The sequence below is a fragment of the Littorina saxatilis genome, linkage group LG4, assembly GCF_037325665.1.
Source record: "Littorina saxatilis isolate snail1 linkage group LG4, US_GU_Lsax_2.0, whole genome shotgun sequence".
NCBI classification, from domain to species: Eukaryota; Metazoa; Mollusca; class Gastropoda; order Littorinimorpha; family Littorinidae; genus Littorina; species Littorina saxatilis.
In genome coordinates, this window is record NC_090248.1 from 32005995 (window position 1) to 32033757 (window position 27763).

The 27763-nt window shown below is 42.6% G+C and overlaps 1 protein-coding gene across 6 annotated transcripts in view; it reads right to left on the reverse strand.

Moving 5' to 3' along the window:
- LOC138964508 (voltage-dependent calcium channel subunit alpha-2/delta-2-like) overlaps positions 1 to 27763 on the reverse strand; it is a 113332-nt gene that overhangs the window by 41060 nt on the left and 44509 nt on the right. For all 6 annotated transcript variants that reach the window (XM_070336482.1, XM_070336483.1, XM_070336487.1 and 3 more), the window contains exons 15-23: positions 23591 to 23647; positions 22441 to 22518; positions 21590 to 21664; positions 19067 to 19144; positions 18276 to 18350; positions 14018 to 14079; positions 13108 to 13175; positions 3464 to 3515; positions 1939 to 2051 (exon numbers count right to left, since the gene is read on the reverse strand). In XM_070336482.1, the coding sequence (XP_070192583.1) occupies positions 1939 to 2051; positions 3464 to 3515; positions 13108 to 13175; positions 14018 to 14079; positions 18276 to 18350; positions 19067 to 19144; positions 21590 to 21664; positions 22441 to 22518; positions 23591 to 23647 (658 nt within the window). The remainder of the gene's footprint in view (positions 1 to 1938; positions 2052 to 3463; positions 3516 to 13107; positions 13176 to 14017; positions 14080 to 18275; positions 18351 to 19066; positions 19145 to 21589; positions 21665 to 22440; positions 22519 to 23590; positions 23648 to 27763) is intronic.

The following is a 27763-nucleotide window of genomic DNA, read 5'->3' on the forward strand; positions in this document are numbered from 1 at the left end:
ACAAAAAACAAAAATATTTGGCTCTAAGCGCATTACAACATGTGTAGGGACTTGGTACAATCAAGTCTGACAAATACAAACCGGAAGTGACCGTAGCCAAAGTCAAACCGGAAGTGACCGTAGCCTGTGCACTCGAGGAATGACCTGTATGACCTTGAGTCAAACCGGAAGTGACAGTAGCCTGTGCACTCGAGGAATGACCTGTATGACCTTGAGTCAAACCGGAAGTGACAGTAACCTGTGCACTCGAGGAATGACCTGTATGACCTTGAGTCAAACCGGAAGTGACAGTAGCCTGTGCACTCAAGGGATGACCTCTAATTCCGGCGGGAGCCGGAAGGACAGCTGCCGGAAACGGCTGCTGCGGCAAGGCGTGGTTCAGACCGGACGTGACAGTAGCCTGTGCACTAACCGAAGAACCACTACTTCCGGCCAGAGCCGGAAGCCCAGCTGTCGCGGACGACTGCTGGTGTAAGGCGAAGGTCGAGCCGGACGTGACAGTAGCCTGTGCATTAGCCGGTGACCCTCTACTTCCAGCTGGAGCCGGAAGCCCAGCTGTCGCGGACGACTGCTGGTGTAAGGCGAAGTTCGAGCCGGACGTGACAGTAGCCTGTGCACTAGCCGCTGAACCTCTGCTTCCGGGAACCGGAAGAGCAGCTGCCGTAAACGGCTGCTGCGAACACCAACCTTGCTGTGACCTTGTCCCCTGAGGGACATGCACTGTTACACTACCGCAAGCAGAAACAAGGGCAAAAAGAAGACCAAAAAAGGCGTGATTTTCTATGTTTTGGAAATTGGAGGTTTTAAAAAGAGGGTTCTACTGTACTCTTAATTTCTGAAACACACAACAAATCAACTGCCCCAGTATTCTTCTAAATACTCATGCTCACTCAGTCACTGACTGACTGCTGGTGACTTTAACTATTGTTTACCACTGACCTGCAATAAGCAGTGCAGGCCGTTACAGTGACAATAACAAATCTTGATTTTACAAGGGTGACAGAATAATTCATGGATTTGACTTTTTACATCCAGCCCTTGCCTGAAATGAGGTACTACTCTGCATTAAAAAATAATAATTAAAAATAAAAAAGTGAACCTGGGTTCAGTTACACAATAAACAAGAAGGGCAAAGCCCATACGACTCACATGCTTGACCTTGACCTTTACATGACTAAACCTAGCAATGACATCATACACTAAGAACTGCTTTACACATTTTTCCTACCAAAATACATGTGACCTTGACCCAAGGTCAAGGTCATCCAAGGTCATGCAACACAAAGCTGTTAATTCAAGACATAGGAAGTACAATGGTGCTTATTGGCTCTTTCTACCATGAGATATGGTCACTTTTAGTGGTTCACTACCTTATTTGGGTCACATTTCATAAGGGTCAAAGTGACCTTGACCTTGATCATATGTGACCAAATGTGTCTCATGATGAAAGCATAACATGTGCCCCACATAATTTTTAAGTTTGAAACAGTTATCTTCCATAGTTCAGGGTCAAGGTCACTTCAAAATATGTATACAATCCAACTTTGAAGAGCTCCTGTGACCTTGACCTTGAAGCAAGGTAAACCAAACTGGTATCAAAAGATGGGGCTTACTTTGCCCTATATATCATATATAGGTGAGGTATTGAATCTCAAAAACGAGAAAATGGGAAAAATGTGAAAAATAGCTGTTTTTTAGACAACATTTATGGCCCCTGCGACCTTGACCTTGAAGCAAGGTCAAGATGCTATGTATGTTTTTTGGGGCCTTGTCATTATACACCATCTTGCCAAATTTGGTACTGATAGACTGAATAGTGTCCAAGAAATATCCAACGTTAAAGTTTTCCGGACGTCCGGACGGACGACTCGGGTGAGTACATAGACTCACTTTTGCTTCGCATGTGAGTCAAAAAAAAGATCCACACAGTAAACTTACTGGCTTCATACGATGTACTGTTGAGTGTACTGAGCACTTCTACCAGACTTGCAAGCTTGCTGTTCAACTTGACATTAGATTTGGAGTCCTCCAGTAAGGTTCCCAAATACTCCCTGCAAAAGTCAGAAACTTTGCATCAGTACCTCCCCTCTCTGTGTCTGTGTGTGTGTGTGTGTGTGTGTGTGTGTGTGTGTGTGTGTGTGTGTGTGTGTGTGTGTGTGTGTGTGTGTGTGTGTGTGTGTGTGTGTGTGTGTGTGTGTGTGTGTGTGTGTGTGTGTGTGTGTGTGTGTGTGTGTGTGTGTGTGTGTGTGTGTGTGTGTGTGTGTGTGTGTGTGTGTGTGTGTGTGTGTGTGTGTGTGTGTGTGTGTGTGTGTGTGTGTGTGTGTGTGTGTGTGTGTGTGTGTGTGTGTGTGTGTGTGTGTGTGTGTGTGTGTGTGTGTGTGTGTGTGTGTGTGTGTGTGTGTGTGTGTGTGTGTGTGTGTGTGTGTGTGTGTGTGTGTGTGTGTGTGTGTGTGTGTGTGTGTGTGTGTGTGTGTGTGTGTGTGTGTGTGTGTGTGTGTGTGTGTGTGTGTGTGTGTGTGTGTGTGTGTGTGTGTGTGTGTGTGTGTGTGTGTGTGTGTGTGTGTGTGTGTGTGTGTGTGTGTGTGTGTGTGTGTGTGTGTGTGTGTGTGTGTGTGTGTGTGTGTGTGTGTGTGTGTGTGTGTGTGTGTGTGTGTGTGTGTGTGTGTGTGTGTGTGTGTGTGTGTGTGTGTGTGTGTGTGTGTGTGTGTGTGTGTGTGTGTGTGTGTGTGTGTGTGTGTGTGTGTGTGTGTGTGTGTGTGTGTGTGTGTGTGTGTGTGTGTGTGTGTGTGTGTGTGTGTGTGTGTGTGTGTGTGTGTGTGTGTGTGTGTGTGTGTGTGTGTGTGTGTGTGTGTGTGTGTGTGTGTGTGTGTGTGTGTGTGTGTGTGTGTGTGTGTGTGTGTGTGTGTGTGTGTGTGTGTGTGTGTGTGTGTGTGTGTGTGTGTGTGTGTGTGTGTGTGTGTGTGTGTGTGTGTGTGTGTGTGTGTGTGTGTGTGTGTGTGTGTGTGTGTGTGTGTGTGTGTGTGTGTGTGTGTGTGTGTGTGTGTGTGTGTGTGTGTGTGTGTGTGTGTGTGTGTGTGTGTGTGTGTGTGTGTGTGTGTGTGTGCATGCCAGTGTATGCGTGTGCGTGCATGCATGCATGCGTGTTTGCATGTGTGTGTGTGCATTGTCAAATTGGAAAAACGACAACCCTAAAAATGTTTGTGTTACAGGACGGGTTGAAAAACTGATAAGTATCCTGACAAATACTAATCCCATGCAAGTGCACACACAGACACACACAAATAATGAATAACTCATAAATGGTTTCAGTAGGCAGGTTTTCAATATCGGCTTCAGTGTTCAATTTAATACGTTTTACTTTCGGTGAATACAAACACACACCCCACCCCCCCCCCCCACCACACACACACAAACATAAACACAAACACACACACAAACAAACACACACACACAAACATATTACCATGGGGCAATCAGGAAAGCCGACCCACCGAGAGAATGTTGATCCGATATATCTGAAACATCCAGATGGAGGAACATTACATTGCTGTCATTTCCAAATGAACCTGAACAATACATGAAACAGAATAAGAGGTTTCAGTTTACAAGTAAGATTAGATCAGAATATAGAACAGGAGGCGCTGGCAAGTGGGAATGACATCTCTGGTACCAATGAAGCACGCCCATCTCATACAGTCAATAACGACCATCTGACTTGGTGCTATTCTGAGCTTCAAATTTGCCACTGTACCATATATTACCATATTCCATGGGTGAGAACCAAAAGGTCGAGGGTCAAAAGGTCGAGGCACAAAAGGTCGAGGACATTTGGCCAAGAGTCAAAAGGTCGAGTGCGACTGTCGTGTTCCGAGCGTACATAAACAACACTCACATCAGGTACGTTCATCTAGTTTACTTGTCTAGCAAACTGCTACAGATGACAACAATACAAGGTCGATGCGGTAAGCCATGCCTCATCCGTGTCCCGCGTGCATGCCAGAGAGCGAAGCGAGTAGTGGGCGGAAAGGCACCGCTGCACATGCGCGCCCCATCACATGACCGACCGAGTTCGACCGACACGACCCGAGAGGTACCGAATACCGTCACATCTCCCCCCTTCAAATAAAAAGATATAATGATCTTGATGAAACGAAACGTTATCGTTATCATTTAAAATTAAAGTTCAATAGGGGTTTCAGTAACGAATCTTTCGACCGGAACCGAAACAGTCATTGTTTATTTGCTGTTGATCTGCGGAGTCGATGGTTCACTCTTCGAAGCGGGACGGTGGTCTCACAGTTCGTCCGCTGCGGGTTTTGATGACCGGAGTCGACGGTTGCTGCCCTGGGTTAGGCGCCGCTGGAGGACGTCGCGGGGACCCAGGCGTCGGTGGAGGTTCCGGAGAACGAAGACCTGGCTGGTCTGCATTGCGCTGGCTTGGCGTTTCAGGAACAGGACTCTGTTGGGTTGGGACAGGGTAAAGGACAGGGATGTTGGTCATGGTAGGCCTGTCTAACACTTGTCGGGAAGACAATCTGAGGTGTCGTCTGTTCCGACGATACTGTCCCCTTTCTGACCGTATCTCGTAGGACCGTGGTGCACATTGACGCAGGACTGTTGCTGGTTTTCCCCAGGACTTTTCGTGATCTAGTTTCTGGAGAACAGTGTCACCTGGTATTAGTGGCGGGAGGGTCTCTGTCCCATGACGTCTGTCGTGGTCACTCTTGTTTCTGAGCTTTGCTTGCTCGTCCCGCGCCTTGATCGCATCCCTTCTGACCATCTTTAGGATGAGATTGCTTGCGAGAGTAGGGAGCGTCGTTCGCATCTTTCTTCCGAGTGCTAGCTCCGCTGGGCTCGTTCCTGTTGGCGTCGTAGGTGTAGCCCGGTGACTGAGTTAGGGCTAAGAACGGGTCTTCTTGAGCGAGAATCTTCTTGGCCTCTTGTACTGCTCGCTCGGCTTCTCCATTCGACTGAGGAAAGTATGGACTGCTAGTCGAGTGAGTAAACTTCCATGCTGCTGCGAAGTTCTGGAACTCTGTTGACGTGAACTGAGAACCGTTGTCCGTGACGACGACGTCTGGTATTCCGTGGTGTGCGAAGATGTTCTTCATCCGTCCAATGACGACTTCAGATGTCTCTCTCGGAAGATGAGCGATTTCAAGATATCTTGAATAATAGTCAATCAGAACAAGATAACTCTGTCCCTTGAAGTCACACAAGTCTGCAGCAACCATCTGGAATGGTCTGTCTGGGAGTTCTGTCGTCATAAGTGGCTCACTTCTTTGGGATGGCTGCTTCTCTTCGCAGTGTTGACATGCTGACACTCTTTGCTTGATGTTTTCGTTGATGCCTGGCCACCAAACTGTCGACTTTGCTCTTTCTCGACATTTGGTTATCCCGAGATGGCCTTCGTGAATCCGGTTCAGCATTTCTTCTCTCAAGACCTGCGGAATGACGATCCGGACGCCTCTGACGAGAAGACCTCGATGTATGCTGAACTCCCCTCTGAATGCGTAGTAGTCTTTCAGAGCTGGCTCTACGTCAGTGACGTACCTGGGCCAACCGTTGGCCGTGTAGTGTAGAGCTGCTTTGACGACAGGATCTTGCTGACTCAGTGCTGCTATCTCGTCTAGTCTTTTGTCTGAAACCGGCCATGAAGATTGGACAGCGTCGACGTGAGCTTCCACATCTTCCGCCAGTAGTGTGGCAACATCGGCTCTGTCTTCCGATGTCTCTTCTCTCCCCTCTTGGACAGGCGACTGAGGACTTCTCGACAAGGCGTCAGCCACCACAAGCGTCTTGCCTGGTGAATAACTTGCTGTCAAGCTGAATCGCATCAGTCTCATCAGCATCCGCTGACATCTGATGGGCGTTTCGTCCAAATCTTTGGTGTTGATGAGAGGAATGAGCGGCTTGTGGTCGGTTTCGAGCGTAAATTTCTCCAGACCGATCAGATAACGTTCGAACTTTTCGCACGCCCACACAGCAGCTAGACACTCCTTCTCAATCTGGGCATACCCTTGTTCCGTTGATGTCAGAGTTCTTGAGCAGAAAGCGACTGGCTTCATCTTCTCCCCATGCTGCTGCAGGAGTACGCCGCCAATACCGTAGCTGCTCGCGTCGGCACTGACCGTTGTCGGCTTAGTCAAGTCGAAGTAAGCGAGGGTAGGAGCTGCTGTCAGGAGCTCTTTCGCTTTTGAAAACGCGAGTGTCTGTGGCTGTCCCCAGTTCCACGCCTTGTCTTTCTCCAGCAACTCGGTGACAGGCTTCAAGACTGATGACAAGTTTGGCAGAAATCGTCCCAGAAAGTTCATCATGCCCAGAATTCTTCTCAGTTCTGTGACGTTGGTCGGGTCAGGCATGTTGATGATGGCATCAATCTTCTTCTTGTCTGGTCTGATTCCGTCGGCGTTGATCACGTGACCAAGGAACTCGATCTCTGACTGCTTGAAGCTGCATTTTTCCTTGTTGAGCTTCAGCCCGGCCTCGACAATCTTCTTCATGGAGCTCTCAAGATGCTGCTCGTGTTCTTCATCTGAGTTGCTGTAGATGAGAACGTCGTCGAAGAAACAGATCGTGTTTTCTTCTCCCTTCAGGATCGTCTCCATCGTACGTTGGAAAATCTCGGGAGCGGAGGATATTCCGAACGGAAGTCTTTTGTAGTAGTACCTTCCGAATGGCGTGATGAAGGTTGTGTACTTGGCAGTTTCTGGGTCGAGAGGAATTTGATAAAACCCCGACGTTGCGTCCAGCTTGCTGAAAATCTTCGCTCCTTTGAGTCGATGCAAAATGTCGTCGAGAGTCGGAATCGGGTATCTCTCCCTCTTGACTGACAGGTTCAGCTTTTTCAAGTCCGTGCAGATCCGGACCGCTCCAGATTTCTTCAAAACTGGCACCATCGGAGAACACCAATCTGTTGGCTCAGTTATTTCCTCAATAATTCCGGCCTTCTTCATCCTTTCCAGTTCTTCTTCTACCTTCTTCATCAAAGGTATGGGTACTCTCCGAGCTGTGTGCAGACTGTAGGGCTGGCTGTTCTCTTTCAAGACGATCTTTGCCGGTGGGCAGTTGACTGGTTGCTGGTCCAACTCACCGAACGCTGGCTGTATGCTGTCGAGACGTTGAACAAGTCCCATGCGTTTACAGGCTTCTCTGCTTAATAAGCTCTCTGTCTTGCTGTCGACGACATAGATATCCAGGTGAAACTCTTGACCGTTGATGTTGGTAGTGTCCCTAAAGAATCCTATGCAGGATATCTGTCCGCCTGCGCCGTGCATGACTGCACAGGTGGGGATAAGCTTGGGACACGGGACAAGGGTCAGGTAGAGGGATTTGGAAATGATGGTCACATCTGCACCTGTGTCGATCTTGAACTTGATCTTGCGACGTCCAAATGATAGGTCACTGTACCATGCTGGTTCAGCTCCCTGCTTGTGTACGACACCCATGTAGTACACTTCTTCTGCGTCGACAGCGTTGACTTGCTTGGAACGGCAACAAGAAAAGAAATGTCCGTACCTGCCACAGCCGTGACACTGCTTCCCTTTTGCTGGACAGTCACTGTCTTTCTTGTGTTGTCCACGTCCGCAGCGTGAACATGATGCATCACTTCTCCCCTCCTGAAGAAAGCGACGACCGCCACCACGCGGATGACGAAATCCACCCCTGGAACCGGCGTGCTTGGTTGCTGGACCGCTGCTGCCACTGTCACAGCTGGTACCTGCTGCACCTGCACCGCCGCGAGGGCGTCTGTTGAGTCGCTGCGTACCGGTGTGTACAGCGTCGACACTGGAACGTTGCTCAGACAGCTGTCTCTTGACTTGCTCGTACTGCCTGGCTTGCTTAATGGCGTCTTGCAAATTCAGATCTGCTTGCATTTGTAACTTTTCTGAGAGTTCTCGGTCGTTCACACCAAGGACGAACCTGTCGCGAATGGCTTCGTCGCGGTTATGAAAATCTGCGTGCTCAGAAAGTTCGTACAGGGCTCTGACGTAAGGTTCGATTTGCTCGCCGCTGTGTTGGCTTCTGGTGTTGAAGACGGCTCGAACGTGTATGACGTTCTTTTGTGGAACGAAGTGCGTGTCAAATAACTTCAGTACGTCCTCCAGTTTTGCTTCGTCATTGTCCTCGTCATATTCGAACTGTTCGTAGATCTGTTCGGCTTGTATGCCCATAGCATAGATTAAGGAACTGACCTGGACTGAAAATTGTTCTTTGTCTAGTTTAGAAGCAACCCTGTAGCGTTCGAAACGCTTACGCCACGTGAGCCACTGGTCGGGCCTCCCAAAGTCGAGTGGTTCAGGCGGTTTGAATGGCATGCTCTTCTTCACAGTCTTCCGTAGGACTATGCTCGACTATTTCAAAACTCACGGTTGGGTAAAGAATCCCACCGCTGCCACCATGTCGTGTTCCGAGCGTACATAAACAACACTCACATCAGGTACGTTCATCTAGTTTACTTGTCTAGCAAACTGCTACAGATGACAACAATACAAGGTCGATGCGGTAAGCCATGCCTCATCCGTGTCCCGCGTGCATGCCAGAGAGCGAAGCGAGTAGTGGGCGGAAAGGCACCGTTGCACATGCGCGGCCCATCACATGACCGACCGAGTTCGACCGACACGACCCGAGAGGTACCGAATACCGTCACAGCGACGAAAGGTCGAGGGTGACAAAAGGTCAACAGCAAAACGTCTACGGGACAAAAGGTCGAGGATTTAAAAAGGTCGAGGATTAAAATAAAGGTCGAGGATTAACAATTTTGTTTTAATTTTCTGTGTCCATTCGTGAAGAAAATTCGGCTTCAAGTGGGCTGTGCTTATTGTGCGTATCACAGGGGTGATTTGTGAATATGATCACACACACACACGCTTGAACGCACACGCACAGACACATTCTTAGTATATGTTTTCACAAATTTGGATGTAAGACAAAACAACAGCAGTAACCTTTGTATACTGCCTTGTCGTTTCCTTTCTGTGATTTGATGAGCTCAATTCTGTGTCTCTGTCCCTGTCTGAATGCAACTCTCTCTTCGCTTGCAAATGCTTTTAACGTTTACATATGGGATAGAAAAAAAGAAGGGAAAAAACTCAAGCTTTACCCGTAAATGAAGCCGTGGGTCCGTGAACACGAACAAACACCCGTCACTCAAGGTACTCTTTGTCAGAGATGAGATTCCCTAAAAGTGTTTTGGGAGGAAATTGAAGACTTTTTGACACTTTGATCATAAAAAAAGACTTGAAAATGAGTCCGAGCAGTAGAAGCATACAACATTTTGTCAGTCATATGTGCAAAATTTAAGTAACTTTAGCTCAGGAATTTTCACAAAAATTTTAGAAACGGCACAATATACTTACACAATGACCAATGGTGCTCGTAAGAACTGGACCTAAATAAATTGCTTGAGTGCCATATGTTAGCTGAAGAAGTACTAATAGTTTAGTACTTCCTTCGATACGGACGTTATGTTGTCATTATTTTATCGGAGATTTGATCTGGAAAATCGACTTTTGGGTTGTAGGTAGGACTTTACAGATCGAATCCAATGGAACCACAACAACTACTCTACCCCCCCCCCCCCCCCCCCCCCCCATTTTTTCTCAACGGATTTAGACGATTCAGACAAATGGTCCTGGGAACGAACTTTTGGGCGGAATTCCGCCAATTGGCAGAAGAATCTCATCCCTGCTGTATACGAACACTGTTTTGAATAACTAAACAAATAACACAACACTTATAAATGCACACAAAGCAGCGTTTTCTCCAAGCAATAAAAAACAAGTCGCGTAAGGCGAAAATACAACATTTAGTCAAGTAGCTGTCGAACTCACAGAATGAAACTGAACGCAATGCAACGCAGCAAGACCGTATACTCGTAGCATCGTCAGTCCACCGCTCATGGCAAAGGCAGTGAAATTGACAAGAAGAGCGGGGTAGTAGTTGTGCTGAGCATGAGAAGGATAGCACGCTTTTCTGTACCTCTCTTTATTTTAACTTTCTGAGCGTGTTTTCAATCCAAACATATCATATCTATATGTTTTTGGAATCAGGAACCGACAAGGAATAAGATGAAAGTGTTTTTAAATTGATTTCGAAAATTTAATTTTGATCATAATTTTTATATTTTTAATTTTCAGAGTTTGTTTTTAATCCAAATATAACATATTTATATGTTTTTGGAATCAGAAAATGATGGAGAATAAGATGAACGTAAATTTGGATCGTTTTATAAAAAAAAATTTTTTTTTACAATTTTCAGATTTTTAATGACCAAAGTCATTAATTAATTTTTAAGCCACCAAGCTGAAATGCAATACCGAAGTCCGGGCTTCGTCGAAGATTACTTGACCAATTTCAACCAATTTGGTTGAAAAATGAGAGCGTGACAGTGCCGCCTCAACTTTCACGAAAAGCCGGATATGACGTCATCAAAGACATTTATCAAAAAAATGGAAAAAAACGTCTGAGGATATCATACCCAAGAACTCTCATGTCAAATTTCATAAAGATCGGTCCAGTAGTTTAGTCTGAATCGCTCTACACACACACACAGACAGACAGACAGACACACATACACCACGACCCTTGTCTCGATTCCCCCCTCTATGTTAAAACATTTAGTCAAAACTTGACTAAATGTAAAAAAGAAGAATTTAACACACGCTTAAACAAAAAATTATGTCGACAGTATTTTAATCCTCGACAGTTTTTTAATCCTTGACCTTTTTTTATTCCTCGACCTTTTTCGATCCTCGACCTTTTGTCCCTTAGACGTTTTGCTGTTGACCTTTTGTCACCTTCGACCTTTTGTCGCCCTCGACCCTTTGACTCTTGACCTAATGTCCTCGACCTTTTGTGCCTCTATTGTAAAACTTTTGTCGCACACCCATATTCCATGCATTGTACAGCAGTCCCTGCAATGTACGGCCCCCGGCGTGAGCGGACACCTGACATGTACGGACACATTTGCTCGGCACGGAGTGTTTTCCTTCTATATTTGCCCCCCTTTAAACGGACACCTGCAAAACGTGGACGCGGACACTCATTTTCGGTCCCAACAGCAGGTCATACCTCCAATGTATGGACAGACCATCGTCAAATTTTCACCACAACAAAATCGATAACACTAACAGAGCAGTCCGGCTCTTGGTACAAAGATCACAGGGCGGCAATGGCGTGATGACAGTCACTGATAACTTGAGTGCACGTGTACCCATCAGAAGGGGGGGTAGTTTTGGTCAGGAGTGGAGTACATGTATGCGAAGATGCCAACATGAAACTGCACTGTGCTCTTTATTCTTGTCTGTTGGACGTAATCAACAGAAACCACAGTCGATGAAGGTCCTGAGCGAAAGAGAGTGAAAAACCGACCACAGTTCTCAGCATCCTGTGTCTGTGTGTAACCTCTTTCATTGACAAGATACTCTTGTTTCCCCTCAGCCTTGACCAGTGAATCGGTTGCCTAATCTGTGAACCCTTCAGTTGTCTTGCTTTGTCAAAAGTTACGACACAGTCAACTGGTTTTGCTCTGAGTGAACAGTGCAGCTGGCCTCTCTGGCCACAGCCCCAAACAGTACATGGCTGGAGGGAGTGAGAGAGGGGGGGTGGAGGGGTAGCTGGCTAAACTCTGTGGGGTGTCTGGTGTCACTACATGTCAGCAGGAAGAGCATTGGAGAGAAATAGAGAGGTGTACTCTTCCACACAATTTCCAAGCATCAGTTGTCAAGGCTTGGGGTAGGCATTAGCGAGGGAGAGTGGGAGCTGTGTTATGTACAGTGTATTTCCGACTGAAGAGTGAAAAGTCACTGCCATGCCACATGATCGGCATGCAGTCAATAAAGCCAGACAAGAAGAAAATAAATTACATGATTATGACATGCAGCTCTATCTGCTGCTATTTATTCAAACTGGTTTTCAAGCTTATTCTTGCAAAGCATCTGCACACGCTCCTCTGTGCTGTGTTTGTGTGGCTGCTTTCGTATGTCAGTGCATGGTGAGTGTGTTCACTGCCTTGAGGATTTATTTGATCTCTTCTTTTCAACACTTTTCATACAAATCATTTTTACAGAACGTTTAAAGAAGTATTAGGAGTTTGTTGTTATTGTTTAGTAGCCACAAGAAGTGATTAGCGTAGACTCAATCCTGTTGTTTGTGTGTCTCTGTGTGAGTGTATGGGGGAGGGGGTGGTGTGGTCACCCCTCCCGTGACCGGACACCTGCAATGTACGGACAGTTTTGCTATGGCCCAAGGGTGTCCGTTCATGAGAGGGACTGCTGTACTCATTTGTGCATAGGGTGGCACAGTGTTACTTACCCCGATGCGCATTTTGGCTTGCAGAAGGGAATTCTCATAGGTCATTTTCATGAGCTAAAGCCTCAAATTACTACTTCACGAAACTGGCTGCACGAAGCTTTAGCACTGAATTTTCAGTAACAAGATTTTACAAAGTCTTTGTAAAGTTGACTTTGGGCTCAAGTAAGGACTGCATGAGTAAACCAAACCTTACCACTAGACAAAGGCCCTGTTCAAATTGGCAAAAGAAAACAACGCAGCAAGTCGCTTACAACCAGCAGGGGAAACCCAAGTGAAAAGCACTTTATACTTAAATGACATCAGACAACAGCTCATGGAATAAGGTAATAAAGAAAAGAACGGCTAAAAATCATCACTGTTGTGTCTGCATGCCATCCATCTGTGACTAAACATGGGTGCCACAAATGAACAGGTGTTAACCTGGGATTTCTGCTGCTGTAGTTCGGTTGGGCAAGCCCCTGCTTTATTTACAATAGCAAAGTAAGGTATGTAGGGCTCGCAAGGACATCTTGTCCACACTGACCACCTTGAAATCCAACTCCGGAAACTAGTCTTGAAAATGTTTTCCGAGCTAAACTTTACAATTCTTATGAGATCATTCCGGACAACTACACCTCACAAGCAAGGCATACTGAACAATTAAATGATTGTGTATGTGTGATTTTGAGTTTTGAGACGAGTTACAATGGTTTCTGTTTAAGGTATGAGTGAAAAATAAATAAATAAATAAATACAACACACATTCCAAAACAATGTTATTACACATTAAGTGGAGTGACACATTCTACAGACCTGGCCTAGACGAAACCCTCTTGAAGTGGGGATAATACTGGCGAAAGTTCGGCACTGTTAGGCCCAGTCTGAAAAAAGACAATTTTGAGTGTGCAGGTAGTTCATACATATGACCCAATATATATATATATATATAAATGCACTTTTTTGTCAGTTGTTCCATGTATTGTTGCCTTTCCTTTCTTTTCATGTCTCTTGTCGTTCTGGTATGTGCGCATTTTTAATTTTTGTGGACAGTTTTAAGGTACAGTGATACCTGTGATGTGAGGCTCCTCTGACCAGTGGACACCTCCCATGAGAGGCCACCTTCTGGAGTCCCTTTGTTTAATATTTGGACCAAAATAAATGATACCTGTCATAACTGATAGGGACACTTTTAGCTCGTCCTCAGGGTGTCCTTTCATCGCAGGTACTAATGTAATGCTTTTGTTCCAGTGCTCTTGTAATGCAAGTCTGTCAATCAGTTTGACAGACTGTCCCTGTCCACAGAGTTGAGATTGAGAGTGTGTGTGTTTGAGATGGATGCCGTTGGTTGGGGGTCTGATTGACAGACTGTCCCTGTCCACATAGTTGAGATTGAGAGTGTGTGTGTTTGAGATGCATGCCGTTGGTTGGGGGTGGTCAATGGAGTGGTAATTACTGACAATAATATGAAACATACTTGTTTTCAAATTAAGATGTCATCCAGGATTCCTCAGCATTTTTTAAATTAAACAAAAGCGGGCAAAATTCAAAATTTTTAATTGGAAATTCGTTGGATCATCAACAAAATGAATAGACTTAACCTTTCTAAATGAACAGTCCCATCGTAATACACTTTCAGAATAAAATATTGTCACTGCATCCAGACGAACTCATAAAAGACAGAGGAAATGAAAACAATTATATGGAAACAGGCTTCATTCCTTACCTGAAAGTTGTATTTGAAATATTCGTGAAAGCATATTGTGCACTTTGCAGGGACACATATTTCTGAAAAATAAACACAACCACAGTCAGCAAATATATAGCCTTTCAAAAAATTCCGCAATTTGTACCAAATATATATGCACAATATGATCCATCAAAACAGATTAACACTTAATTTTCTGATCATTTTTTTAACTGTGTTTCGTTTTTACATTTAGTCAAGTTTTGACTAAATGTTTTAACATAGAGGGGGAATCGAGACGAGGGTCGTGGTGTATGTGTGTGTGTGTGTGTCTGTGTGTGTGTGTGTGTGTCTGTGCGTGTGTGTGTGTGTAGAGCGATTCAGACCAAACTACTGGACCGATCTTTATGAAATTTGACATGAGAGTTCCTGGAAATGATATCCCCGGACGTTTTTTTTCTTTTTTTCGATAAATACTTTTGATGACGTCGTATCTGGCTTTTTGTAAAAGTTGAGGCGGCACTGACACACCCTCATTTTTTCAATCGAATTCATTTGAAAATTTTGTAAAGCAATCTTCGACGAAGGCCGGACTTCGGTATTGCATTTCAGCTTGGTGGCTTAAAAATTAATTGATGACTTTGGTCATTAAAAATATGAAAATTGTAATATTTTTTTCTTTTCATATAAAGCGATCCAAATTGACGTTCATCTTATTCTACATCATTTCCTGATTCCAAAAACATATAAATATGTTATATTTGGATCAAAAACAAGCTCTGAAAATTAAAAATATAAAAATTATGATCAAAATTAAATTTCCGAAATCGATTTAAACACAATTTCATCTTATTCCTTGTCGGTCCCTGATTCCAAAAACATATAAATATGATATGTTTGGATTAAAAACACGCTCAGAAAGTTAAAACGAAGAGAGGTACAGAAAAGCGTGCTATGCAGCACAGCGAAACCACTACCGCGCTGAACAGGCTCGTCAGTTTCACTCCGTTTTGCACAAGCGGCGGACTACTCAACTCAACTCAACTCAAATTTTATTGGCTTCAATTTTCATAGAAGAATTTGTCTTGCGCTTGGGAGAAAGTAAGAGTATAACATATAACAAGTCGCGTGAGGCGAAAATACAATATTTAGTCAAGTAGCTGTCGAACTCACAGAATGAAACTGAACGCAATGCCATTTTTCAGCAAGACCGTATACTCGTAGCATCGTCAGTCCACCGCTCATGGCAAAGGCAGTGAAATTGACAAGAAGAGCGGGGTAGTAGTTGCGCTAAGAAGGATAGCACGCGTTTCTGTACCTCTCTTTGTTTTAACTTTCTGAGCGTGTTTTTAATCTAAACATATCATATCTATATGTTTTTGGAATCAGGAACCGACAAGGAATAAGATGAAAGTGTTTTTAAATTGATTTGGACAATTTAATTTTGATAATAATTTTTATATATTTAATTTTCAGAGCTTGTTTTTAATCCGAATATAACATATTTATATGTTTTTGGAATCAGCAAATGATGGAGAATAAGATAAACGTAAATTTGGATCGTTTTATAAATTTTTATTTTTTTTTACAATTTTCCGATTTTTAATGACCAAAGTCATTAATTAATTTTTAAGCCACCAAGCTGAAATGCAATACCGAAGTCCGGGCTTCGTCGAAGACTACTTGACCAAAATTTCAACCAATTTGGTTGAAAAATGAGGGCGTGACAGTGCCGCCTCAACTTTCACGAAAAGCCGGATATGACGTCATCAAAGACATTTATCAAAAAAAGGAAAAAAACGTTCGGGGATTTCATACCCAGGAACTCTCATGTCAAATTTCATAAAGATCGGTCCAGTAGTTTAGTCTGAATCGCTCTACACACACACACACACACACAGACACACAGACACACGCACATACACCACGACCCTCGTTTCGATTCCCCCTCGATGTTAAAATATTTAGTCAAAACTTGACTAAATATAAAAACAGCATTCATATCACATTTCATGTATCACACACAGTAATCACTAGTATAAGCCTACAATTATCACATTTGTACCTGTATCATACATGCAAATAAATAGTATCACATTTCCACGTATCACACACAATATATACATTACATAACATACAGCAAGCTTCCATCTCCCGCGCCCCCCCCCCCCCCTCCCACACATACATATCCTCGCACGTGCGTCGACTCCATACAAATGACATCATCAGTCCATTAACTAAAATGCACAATGACTAGTAGTGGGTACATGATACTTAATACGTGCTCAACTAGACCTGCTAACTAAAATAATAACAGAAACAAAAACAAGGAATGGGCACAACATTTACACGTGTGTGACCTACTTACATCAGGTGCCTGTGATCTATAAATAACAATGATTGCGTTTAAAGTAAAACATGAGTAATGCCGATGTTTACTAACAATGAATACATAACAACTAAGATAAGAATGTATGTGCTTTCATAATATGATTATTTTATAAAACACAGTGGGGAAATTTGGAAAATAATTTTTATACGAAACTGCGCACATCGAGTCGAGCTCTGTAGCGTGTGTGTTCGGAGGCAGGAGACACACATGGCTGTGGATATTAATTGTTCGGTGGATTAAAAAGGATACCCCGACTTCGGCAGGGCAGAAGGAGGTACAAGACGGTGTGCTGTATTGCTGTGTGTGTGTGTGTGCTGTGCAGACATTCTGTGTTATGTGCATGTTCTATTCTAGTCTGTCCGTAGGCTTCCTCTGAGGGCCTATTGTGTACAAGGGGAGGTCACTTCCGCCTTATAAACAAACACATGTGGAGACCCACAGAAATACCATAGCATCGTAATGAAAGAGGGCAAAAATACTGATAACAGCAAGGTAAGACAGGTCTAGGACATTATTTCTAGGACTGACTAAGCAATAGAACAACATCATGATCTTCATAAGCAATGATAGTGAGAACAAAACAAAATTCTTACTCTTCTGACTGCTCCCAGTGATTGACATTCAAAACATCCATCCTGTTCTATTCTAAATAGTTGTAAAAAAACTTCATAAGAATAATATTAAACATACATACTTAATTTGTTTAAACATAATTCTAGTGTAAAAGTATACTTTATAAGTTGTGGAGATAATTTTAAAACATGAAGATAAAAAACACAACAATAACATGACAACATTAGAGTACAATGCATTCCTAGCTAGCTCTGAGGAAAACACCATTGTACATTTTTCAGTTTCACATGCATGCACTAAGTGGTATCATTAAGAACTGAGATGGCGGATGGAATAAACGACTTCCGCATGCGAGAGGTTCTACACTTTGCAGCTCTGTATCTACGCCTACGGTCATTGTCAAAAAATGCAGTGCATTCAGTTTCATTCTGCGAGTTCCACAGCTTGACTAAATGTAGTAATTTCACCTTACGCGACTTGTTGTTAATAATTTCATTGGTGGGACTGAAAAATGTCATGAATCCTGAAGAATTTTAAGGGGGGGTCTGGGGGCCCCCAGACGCTGAAGGATTTGTATAATTAACAACCAAAAAAACATCACCACAGACATTACGAATCCGGATTTCCGAAAGAATCCGAACCATGCAATTTCTACAAATTGCATTTTATTCTTTTATATAATATTGTTTTTCTTGTTCCTTCATATCCTGTCCCTTCCGACCCCTACCAATTACACTGGTGACCCGGGGTCAAAATCTGTAAACAACAGCTGCCAGGGTTAAAAAAAAAAAGTTTCCAAATTCTTCCTGGGACAGAAATCCGTCCGACACGGAAGAACTCCCATCTTTGCTTTTAAGACCTGTTTTTTTTTTTTTACAGATTTGTGGAGGTCTTTCTTCTTCTGCGTTCGTGGGCTGAAACTCCCACGTACACTCGTGTTTTTTGCACGAGTGGAATTTTACGTGTATGACCGTTTTTTTACCCCGCCATTTAGGCAGCCATACGCCGTTTTCGGAGGAAGCATGCTGGGTATTTTCGTGTTTCTATAACCCACCGAACTCTGACATGGATTACAGGATCTTTTTCGTGCGCACTTGGTCTTGTGCCGAGGAGAGTCTGCACACAAAGTTGACTCTGAGAAATAAATCTCTTGCCGAACGTGGGGACGAACTCACGCTGACAACGGCCAACTGGATACAAATCCAGCGCGCTGCCGACTGAGCTACATCCCCGCCCACTGTGGAGGTCTTGAAAGGGGGGTTCCACTGTTCTTCAAGCTGAGGTCAACACGCAAACACCAATCTGTGGAGCTCAAGTCCAAAATGAGGTTACCTTGTCAGGTGATAGGAAGAGAGTGTTGTTGAGCTCAATCAGGCTCTCCCCGCCTTCTATCATCCTATTCCTCAGCTGAAACACACACACACACACACACACACACACACACACACACACACACACACACACACACACACACACACAAATAAATACAAACATGTGCCTTTACTGCATGTGCCAATAATAAATGTGTGTGTCAGTAACTAGAACTACTATTTCTACTACATGTACCTAGTACTTCACACTGTCTCTGTTCAAAACAGCATATGTTGTGGTTGGATGAACTATATATACCATCAGCAGGAACATCTTTTTAAAACAAAATCTCAGACCTCATAAGAAACAAATATTTTCAAAGCGTTCAAATACATGTAGAAGGCAAAAGTCATGCATCAACTTCTAACCGTTTTCCACCCACAGTAAAATTTAACAAGTTGAATCATTACCAATCAACTTCTAACTGTTTTCAAATTCACAGAAAAATTTAACAAGTTCAATTAATTACCAACTCAACTCAACTCAACTCAACTCAAACTCAACTCAAATTTTATTGGCTTCAATTTTCATAGAAGAATTTGTCTTGCGCTTGGGAGAAAGTAAGAGTATAACATATAAAAACAATCGTCAAACCTAATACCTCTTTCTCTTGGCTTTCCCTCCTGTCGTCAGAAGAATTGTATGAAGAAAAAAACTCATCCTCCTACATTTTATCAACAAGCCCAACCTAAACTTGTCGTTATGTATATAAAAAAAATTTTAAATATAAAAATATAAAACACAAGCCCAACCGTCAACAGCTCTCCCTCGTCGTGTTGAAGTTCCAGCTCCATCAGGTCTATGTTAGGCGGATCCTTCATGTAGCGGCCCTGTACAAATACAGCACATAAGGTTAACAGTGAATCCCTCCTGCAAGGCAACGTGTACAGTGGAAAACCCTTTTTACGACATTCAAAATTCCAAGAAAATCATGTCTTAACACAACCGTGATGGGCCGCGTATAGTCGTTTCAGCCAAGCATCGCGCCCTACCGGGCCGGGTATACAGTCATCTCACACTGATAGTGGTTTAACTTTAAGGTACAAAACTCGTGTTTACTTTGAACGTACGGATATTAAGAGTTACTTCCCATGCTTAGTACTTCCGTTTGCCAAAGTCTGATCAGATTTCAAAGTGGTTTTTCGCATTTTTTAAAGAAAACAAGAGGCGAAGCCTTCAAGGCTCACGTAAGAAATCGACAAACAGTAACACAAACTCAATCACACACATTCACACACACACAGTAAGCATAGGTGACACGGTGCAAGGGTGCGAGACACTAGATCTAGATCTGTCTGTCTGTAGCCTACTTACGGGGACACGACTGCCAGATGGACAGATCGACACTGCGCTTTCGACAGCGCTTTCGACAGCGCTTCCTCGCGCAGACACTGGAAACACGCTGTGCAGATTAACCTGTAGGAAATCTCCTTTGGTATCTTCTTTATCTATTTTTCTGGAGCTACGAAACCGAACATTGTGAAATCATGAGTCGTCTTCTCCGAATCGGCGAACTGCAGCTCGGTGATAACTGTATCTATACCACCATCCTTCACGCGATCTGACCTAACCTTGACCCCTGACCTGGTCTACATACCACACACGACACAAACCAGTCAGCTGTTTTTACCCCCCCAAAACCCCCCACCACCTGTTTTCTTTGGATACACACTTTAACTACATACGTGCCGACGAAATGTTGATCATTGCTTCAATACTTTGAAGCTGTCGCTTGAATAATAACCAGGTAAAATTAGTATTTCGATGTTCAGTCAAATGTTAAAGTTTCTACCACAGACATACATACATACGCACGCACGCACAGACAGACAAAAGTTAGCATCGCATAGGCTACACTTACGTGAGCCAAAAATGAATCGAAAGCAACCTTTGAAGAGATAGGAGATTCTCTGTATGCTTGATCTTGACGATCTTTCGGATGAGGATTGTTTTTCGCCAAGATAAAGTCACCATAGCAGTGATCTTGACGATCTTTCGGATGAGGATTGTTTTTCGCCAAAATAAAGTCACCATAGCAGTGATCTTGACGATCTTTCGGATGAGGATTGTTTTTCGCCAAAATAAAGTCACCATAGCAGTGATCTTGACGATCTTTCGGATGAGGATTGTTTTTCGCCAAAATAAAGTCACCATAGCAGTGATCTTGACGATCTTTCGGATGAGGATTGTTTTTCGCCAAGATAAAGTCACCATAGCAGTGATCTTGACGATCTTTCGGATGAGGATTGTTTTTCGCCAAAATAAAGTCACCATAGCAGTGATCTTGACGATCTTTCGGATGAGGATTGTTTTTCGCCAAAATAAAGTCACCATAGCAGTGATCTTGACGATCTTTCGGATGAGGATTGTTTTTCGCCAAAATAAAGTCACCATAGCAGTGATCTTGACGATCTTTCGGATGAGGATTGTTTTTCGCCAAAATAAAGTCACCATAGCAGTGATCTTGACGATCTTTCGGATGAGGATTGTTTTTCGCCAAAATAAAGTCACCATAGCAGTGATCTTGACGATCTTTCGGATGAGGATTGTTTTTCGCCAAAATAAAGTCACCATAGCAATGATCTTGACGATCTTTCGGATGAGGATTGTTTTTCGCCAAAATAAAGAGTTTCTGTTCATAACCTCTGTAACCTTACACCCATTTTAAGACTCCCTCCTTTTGAAGACCTGTTCTTCTCACATTTGAGGAGGTCTTAAAAGGGGGGTTCCACTGTATTCAAAAGAAGGGAGCATATTATGAGTTTGTTTGTTTGTTTGTTTGTTTGTTTGTTTGTTTGCTTAACGCCCATTCCACCACGAAGGGTGATATCAGGGCGGTGCTGCTTTGACATTTAACGTGCGCCACACACAAGACAGAAGTCGCAGCACAGGCTTCATGTCTCACCCAGTCACATTATTCTGACACCGGACCAACCAGTCCTAGCACTAACCCCATAATGCCAGACGCCAGGCGGAGCAGCCACTAGGTTGCCAATTTTAAAGTCTTAGGTATGACCCGGCCGGGGTTCGAACCCAAGACCTCCCGATCACGGGGTGGACGCATTACCACTAGGCCAACCGTGCCGGTGCATATTATGAGTACACCTTTATTAAGACAAGGAGTTCAAAAGCAAGCCATCCTTCTTTTGAATACAGTGGAACCCCCCTTTTAAGACCTCCTCAAGCCTACCAGTTGACAGTTTGAAAAGGCAAAAGTGCACTCAGAATATACAACGTACAACAGCAAAATTAAAATGACTAGCTAATTCACTTACGGTGTTCTTTAGATTGGGATGGAACACAGCATACCCATTAGGGTTTATGGCAAAAGAGTAGCCTGCTGGCCCAATCTGAAAGTAAAGAAAGGACAACGTAAAATTAAAAAAGAAATATTACTACGACAACAAAAAGAAAGACAAAAACTATTGCAGTGTTCAGCAATTAAAGTCCTTTGTATAAACAACTAAGCCAAATGCTACACACCATAGACAATAACACTATCAAGAAGAAGAAAGGATCGTTGCGCTATAAACAGAAGCATGAGATGCGAAAGTGAATCTTTCAGAAAATGAACCATTATATTCAAGCAGTTTTCATTAAATTCTTTACATTTGATCAGCTTCATGAATACTGAATATGGCATCCCTTCCCACACAATATATCTTAAAAATATGCAATACAACCACAAAACACAGGTATAGATGTACACAGATACAGACAGACAGACAGACAGACAGACAGACAGGCAGACAGACAGACAGGCAGGCAGACAGGCAGGCAGACAGGCAGACAGACAGACAGATACACAAGGCCAAAGAAAGACACTCATCCTACCCTTGGCTGTGCAGCAAAATATGCAAGAGGCACACAGAAAAACTCCCCCAAAACATTCTTTTGCCATTTTTTCCTCCTAAACATTCTTCTGCCTTTTTTTCCTCCTAACACAACAAAATCCTAACTGCGCACCACAAAGCCCCCCTCCCCTCCCCCTCACCCCCCCTCCCCCCCCTCCCCTCCCCCTCCCCCCCCCTCCCCTCCCCCTCCCCCCCCCTCCCCCTCCCCCTCCCCTCCCCTCCCCTCCCCTTACTCCCAGTACCCCTGTTGCTGTACATATTTATCTCCTTACCTGGACGTATGGAGTGCGTTTACTGAGCTCCAAAGTTGGAACGTCAATTCCCATCACACCCAAAATGGTTTGGTTGGACTGAAACAACAAGGCATATTCGCTACATCATCAAATTCACCATTATCAAGAGAACTCTGAAATACTTGAGAAAGAAAACGAAATGTCTCAGACTATGTTCTTATTTGAATTTCGATTATTTTTGTTTTGTTAAGGGATGTTTCTGCAAGGAAATTATCTCCAACATGCTGTGCTGTCAAAAACGTTAACATAGAAGAAACCTTTATCTTGAACGAGAATTTCTGTGAAATTTTAAAATCTGTTTGACAACACATCAAACCAAATGGAAAAGCTAGACTGTGTTCTGCTGTTATACAAGGAATGAAGAAAGAAAGAAAGAAAAACAGGAAAGAAAGAGAGAGAGAGCTGAGAGAGAGAGAGAGAGCTGAGAGAGAGAGAGAGAGCTGAGAGAGAGAGAGCCGAGAGAGAGAGAGCTGAGAGAGAGAGCTGAGAGAGAGAGAGAGAGAGCTGAGAGAGAGAGAGCTGAGAGAGAGAGCTGAGAGAGAGAGAGCTGAAAGAGAGAGAGAGAGAGAGAGAGAGAGCTGAGAGAGAGAGAGCTGAGAGAGAGAGAGAGCTGAGAGAGAGAGAGAGCTGAGAGAGAGAGAGAGAGCTGAGAGAGAGCTGAGATAGAGAGAGAGAGAGAGAGAGAGAGAGAGAGAGAGAGAGAGAGAGAGAGAGAGGAACTGAACTGAACTGAACTGAACTGAACTGAACTTTATTTAACAAGGATTAAGATTTAAAGCTACGCCTTTTCTTACAATCTGTCCTTGGGACGCATATATAGACACACAATTATATAATTAAAAAATTAAAATTAAAAAGTTAAAAAGTTAACCAACAAAAGGAGGTCGGAAACTTCAGCATGTGATAATAAAGATGACGATGATGATGACGATGATGAAGATGAGGCATAAAGAGCATACATATGAGAGAGAGAGAGAGAGAGAGAGAGAGAGAGAGAGAGAGAGAGAGAGAGAGAGTGGGGGGGGGGGGGGTGAAGGAGTATAAACAAAAGAAAAAATAGAAGTAAAGTAGGAAAGAAAAAGAGAAAGAAACAAGCAAAGACAGACAGAAAATCAGGCTGCAGACTCACTGATCCTAGCGTTTTATTGTAGACAGGTAATGTCACTGTTGTCATCATTCCAAGCCCCTGTGATCACAAACACACCGTTTCACAAATCATAAATGCAGACTTATTCTACTCAAGATTATATGCTGCAAATACAAGTATCATGAAAACTTGTCCATTGTTAAAAAAGAAAAGAAAAAAAGAATCACAAGCATAAAGAAACTAACAATTGAAATTGATAAAACATTTCAATGATGGAATCTTAGCATATCAAAATGAAAACTTCGCAATCAGTGACCCTAATTAAATACAAAAATGAGAATCTGTTAAATCAAAACTGATTTAATTATCTGTCGTCTCCATTTAAAATCAGTATAACAGTATATGAATTAACAAACATCAAATGACGACATGAGCACAATCCTTAAAAAAAATCACAACCTCCGAATCATTTATAGAAGAATGCAAGAACCTATAACAAAATACACTTTACAATTTAACAATACAAAACACAAAATTTCTTTACTCACTTATACAATGCTATATCACTGGTTAATTTGACTTCATTAGTCTAGCAAAACATATTTGTCCTTAACATTTATGTGTATATTACGCTGAAACCAATAACATCATACACACTTAAATCATATCAATCTTTTAGTCGCTCTTCTCTTTTTGTTACTTCAAATAAAGAACAATTATTTCAGAGATAACTATAGAAAGATTGGCGCAAGGAAACAAAGTTCAGATTGTGCTAAAAGTGCGTATTCTACACAAAAAATGAAAAACCTCATATGCAATATTAAAAAATGTGCAGTTTTTCCCATACCCACAGCAGCGTTGAAAGCTTTAAGAAATAAAACTAAACTGAACTAATATGCAGAAAACATGCTCTTCAGTCACACTACATGCTGTGCAAACTCAACTATAACAAGACACATGCAAGAAACATGTCTTAAAAAAATAATATGCAGAAATGTTTGTATTTCAGGCAAACAGAATCCTATCAGTAACAATGAATGATTAGTACATTGAAAATCAGTATTTATCATCCAACATTGTAACACTAACAGATTCAGCTATCACAAAATGTCTGAAGTACAAGTGCTAATATGAGAGTGTGTGTGCGTGTGTATGCATGTGTGTGTGCGTGTGCGTGTGCGTTACAATGTGCCTGCATGTGTGATTGAGTGTGTTTCTGTCTGTGAGTGATGTCTGTCTGTCAATGTGTCTGCCTGTGCATGCCGATGTGGCATGCATTCACCTTTTTTTTGTTGTGAATACTTTTTGCTTCAGCCCTTTTACGGTGTAAAGCAAGTAAACCGCGTTTTTATCATGGCACCTTGTTGCGACCTGTTTTTGTGGAGCGTTATTTAACTACCTTTACGTGTGAGACTCACGTGCTCTTTTCCGTGTCCTGGTTTTGGTGTGAGCGCTGCAAAACTGCGTCGTAAGCTTTAGAATACGTGTGACTCACGTGTTTTTAGTTGTTAATGTCAGCTAGTTCCCTGCTATTTTTTGTAAAATAGACTGTTCCTTGGAAGAAGCATGCACGAAGTACGTGATCAGTTACTGATTGGTTGTAAATAATAGTCTCACCCAACCCTGTTTTATGGAATGTTGTTGGTTGGTCAATATGGTGACCTTTTACCTTTAAAATGAACTATTCCATGTTAGGTTTTTGTTTTCTATAAATATTACTGTTTGACTTCCTCTCATCAGTCGGTCTGAGGGTTTTACGGAAGAGTTTGGATATTTGTTCTGTAAATGTATCAAAGTTAACAAGTGAACCAATGGAGTGTTTCTTGTGATGTTTTTAAAGTCAACGTAACGTGTTTGGATACAGTTTTATCTAAAGTTTGTGAATAGTCTTGTGCCCTTCGTTTGAGAGTCTACACGTTTTGGTACTCTGGACAACGCACACAGCGCATAAGGTAATTTTGTTGTTACTTGTTTGTGTTGTATTTTGGTCGCCATTTTGTAATCTTCTTCTTTTCGATCGCCGATCACACTTGGAGTCCAGATCTTGAGATATAATTAGTGGTCCTCTGCAGCGCAGCCACTGGCCCGTACAGCTTGTTGTGCAGGGACTCCGGCAATGGCCAGATTTCCTCTCTCAGCACCTGGTGGTTCCTGCAGTCTCGTAGGATGTGGGCCGTGTCCTGCTCTGCTTCTCCACAAGAACACATGGGGGAGGGCACAACATGCAGCTTCCCGTGGAGATGCTGGTTAAGTCTGTTGCCATTTTGTAATGACTTCATGAGTTTTTTATGTATAACGTGAGTTGAGGTAGTATCTTTTTTGTAACTTTGAGTAACGCAGGAACGTTGTTTAGTAGAGATGTTTTAGCATGACAGTTTGTTATTGTATTCTTGGTCTGATGAGTCAACGTTTGTATTTTCCGTAACGTAGCCATTTTGGTTTGTAACGTATTTATGCTAAGTTTGAGTATTCTTAGTGTTTATTGTTTTTAACGTAAGGAACGTAATCCTTTCTTAAAAGTCAAAGGATTAATCAACGAGTGTTTGGTTATTGTAACTTTTTTGTGTTTGCTTGTTTTCGACTGTTTTGTGTTTGTTATTTTTTCCCCTTTTGTTTCTTGCGTTTTGTTTATGCATTTTTGATACCTTTGCCATGTCTAATAATTTGTTTTCTTTTCTCTTTTTCTTTCTGTTTAGTTTTTTACCGCAATACGCAATACTGTATCGCAATACATATTACTGAATATCGCAATATGCAGATTTAATAAACCAGTATTTTTGCGCGTTATCGCTTGTAACCTGTGTTTGTCATTTCGAATGAACAATTTCTAGTACCAGCCTCGCACACGAAGGCGCGCACACTGTCTCTGACTGTTAATGTGTGTATCTGTGTCTGTGTGTCTTCATGTAATTGTATGTGAGTGCAAGCGTGTTTGCCCTTCAGTGTCTGTGTATCTTTGTCTATGTGATTCTGCATTTCCGACAGCTAGCTTAAAATTCACTCTTTCATTTCAAACTAAATTGCATAAATAAATAATACAATGCTAAAAGCAAAGATTGGAACAGAAACTGCAACAAACTGTTCAATATCAAGCATCCAAGAGCATTACAGATGTACCTTTAAATCATGACTTGAATGCATCATTTTTTTTTAAATAGTTTTATGCGCAGGACAACTCTCTTTTTCCTTCACTTGCACTTGACACACTGCGGAACAAAAGAAAGCAACCGAAGTGCAACACCTTAGCAATCACTTATTGAATCAAATAATGTTAATTGACACGCACAAACTGCTAACAATAATTAGACAGCCCACTCAGCTCAGGATGACGACAAACAAAACGCTTGGCATTCGTCAGGAGCGCAGGGAGGGAACATTCAAACACATACGTATGTAGCAAAAGAAGAGCTGATCGGTAAATGCGTACAACACCTTCTCCTGTTCAAATGTTAGTGAAACTGCCCTAGAAATTCTGTAAATCAGAGTAGGTCATCACAGTCACATACCAACAACACTGCAGTCACAACATCATTAATTTACTCTGAAAACAACTTGGTTTACAAGTATGAGATGGAAACACCAACTAAAGAGAGAAGTCAAACACGGATGAGTTTCAAATCCAAAAATATACTAATAACAGAGAAAGACAACACATAAAATACAATCGCTTGTGGCTAGGGCAGAGAGGCGGGGAAGTGGTGCAAAGGGTTCCTTAGATTGGGGCAAGCTTAAAATTGCTTAATCTGTCTGTGTCAGAACACTATTCAAACGTTGTGACGGCAGGGGTAAAATTATGATACAGTCACAGCTTTGTATAAAGTATTCAGAGTGCTCTCATTTAGCTTCATTGGTAGTGATGATACTAGCTTGGTTATGATCGTGAGACTGTTTATGGGCCTAACAGACAAGCTCAGATTGATGAAATGTTGATGGTAGTTCACTTGAGCGTATTTTCTCATCGATGTTGCAACAAAATCCGGCTTAATAATTATTTGAAGAAGAAAACGGGGAAGCAGAGATTTTTTAAAAAGAAGAAAAAGGTATGGGTACTGATTTTAACATTGCTGCCCTACATGCCAAGCAGCATAACGGGCAGTAAGTAAGTAAGTAAGTACTGATTTTAACATTAGAAAAAATGCTCAGGCTGGCCGAAAAGGAGACTCAAATGGGCCAGAAAAGAAACCGGTTTATAACACATGACACAAGAAGAACGCA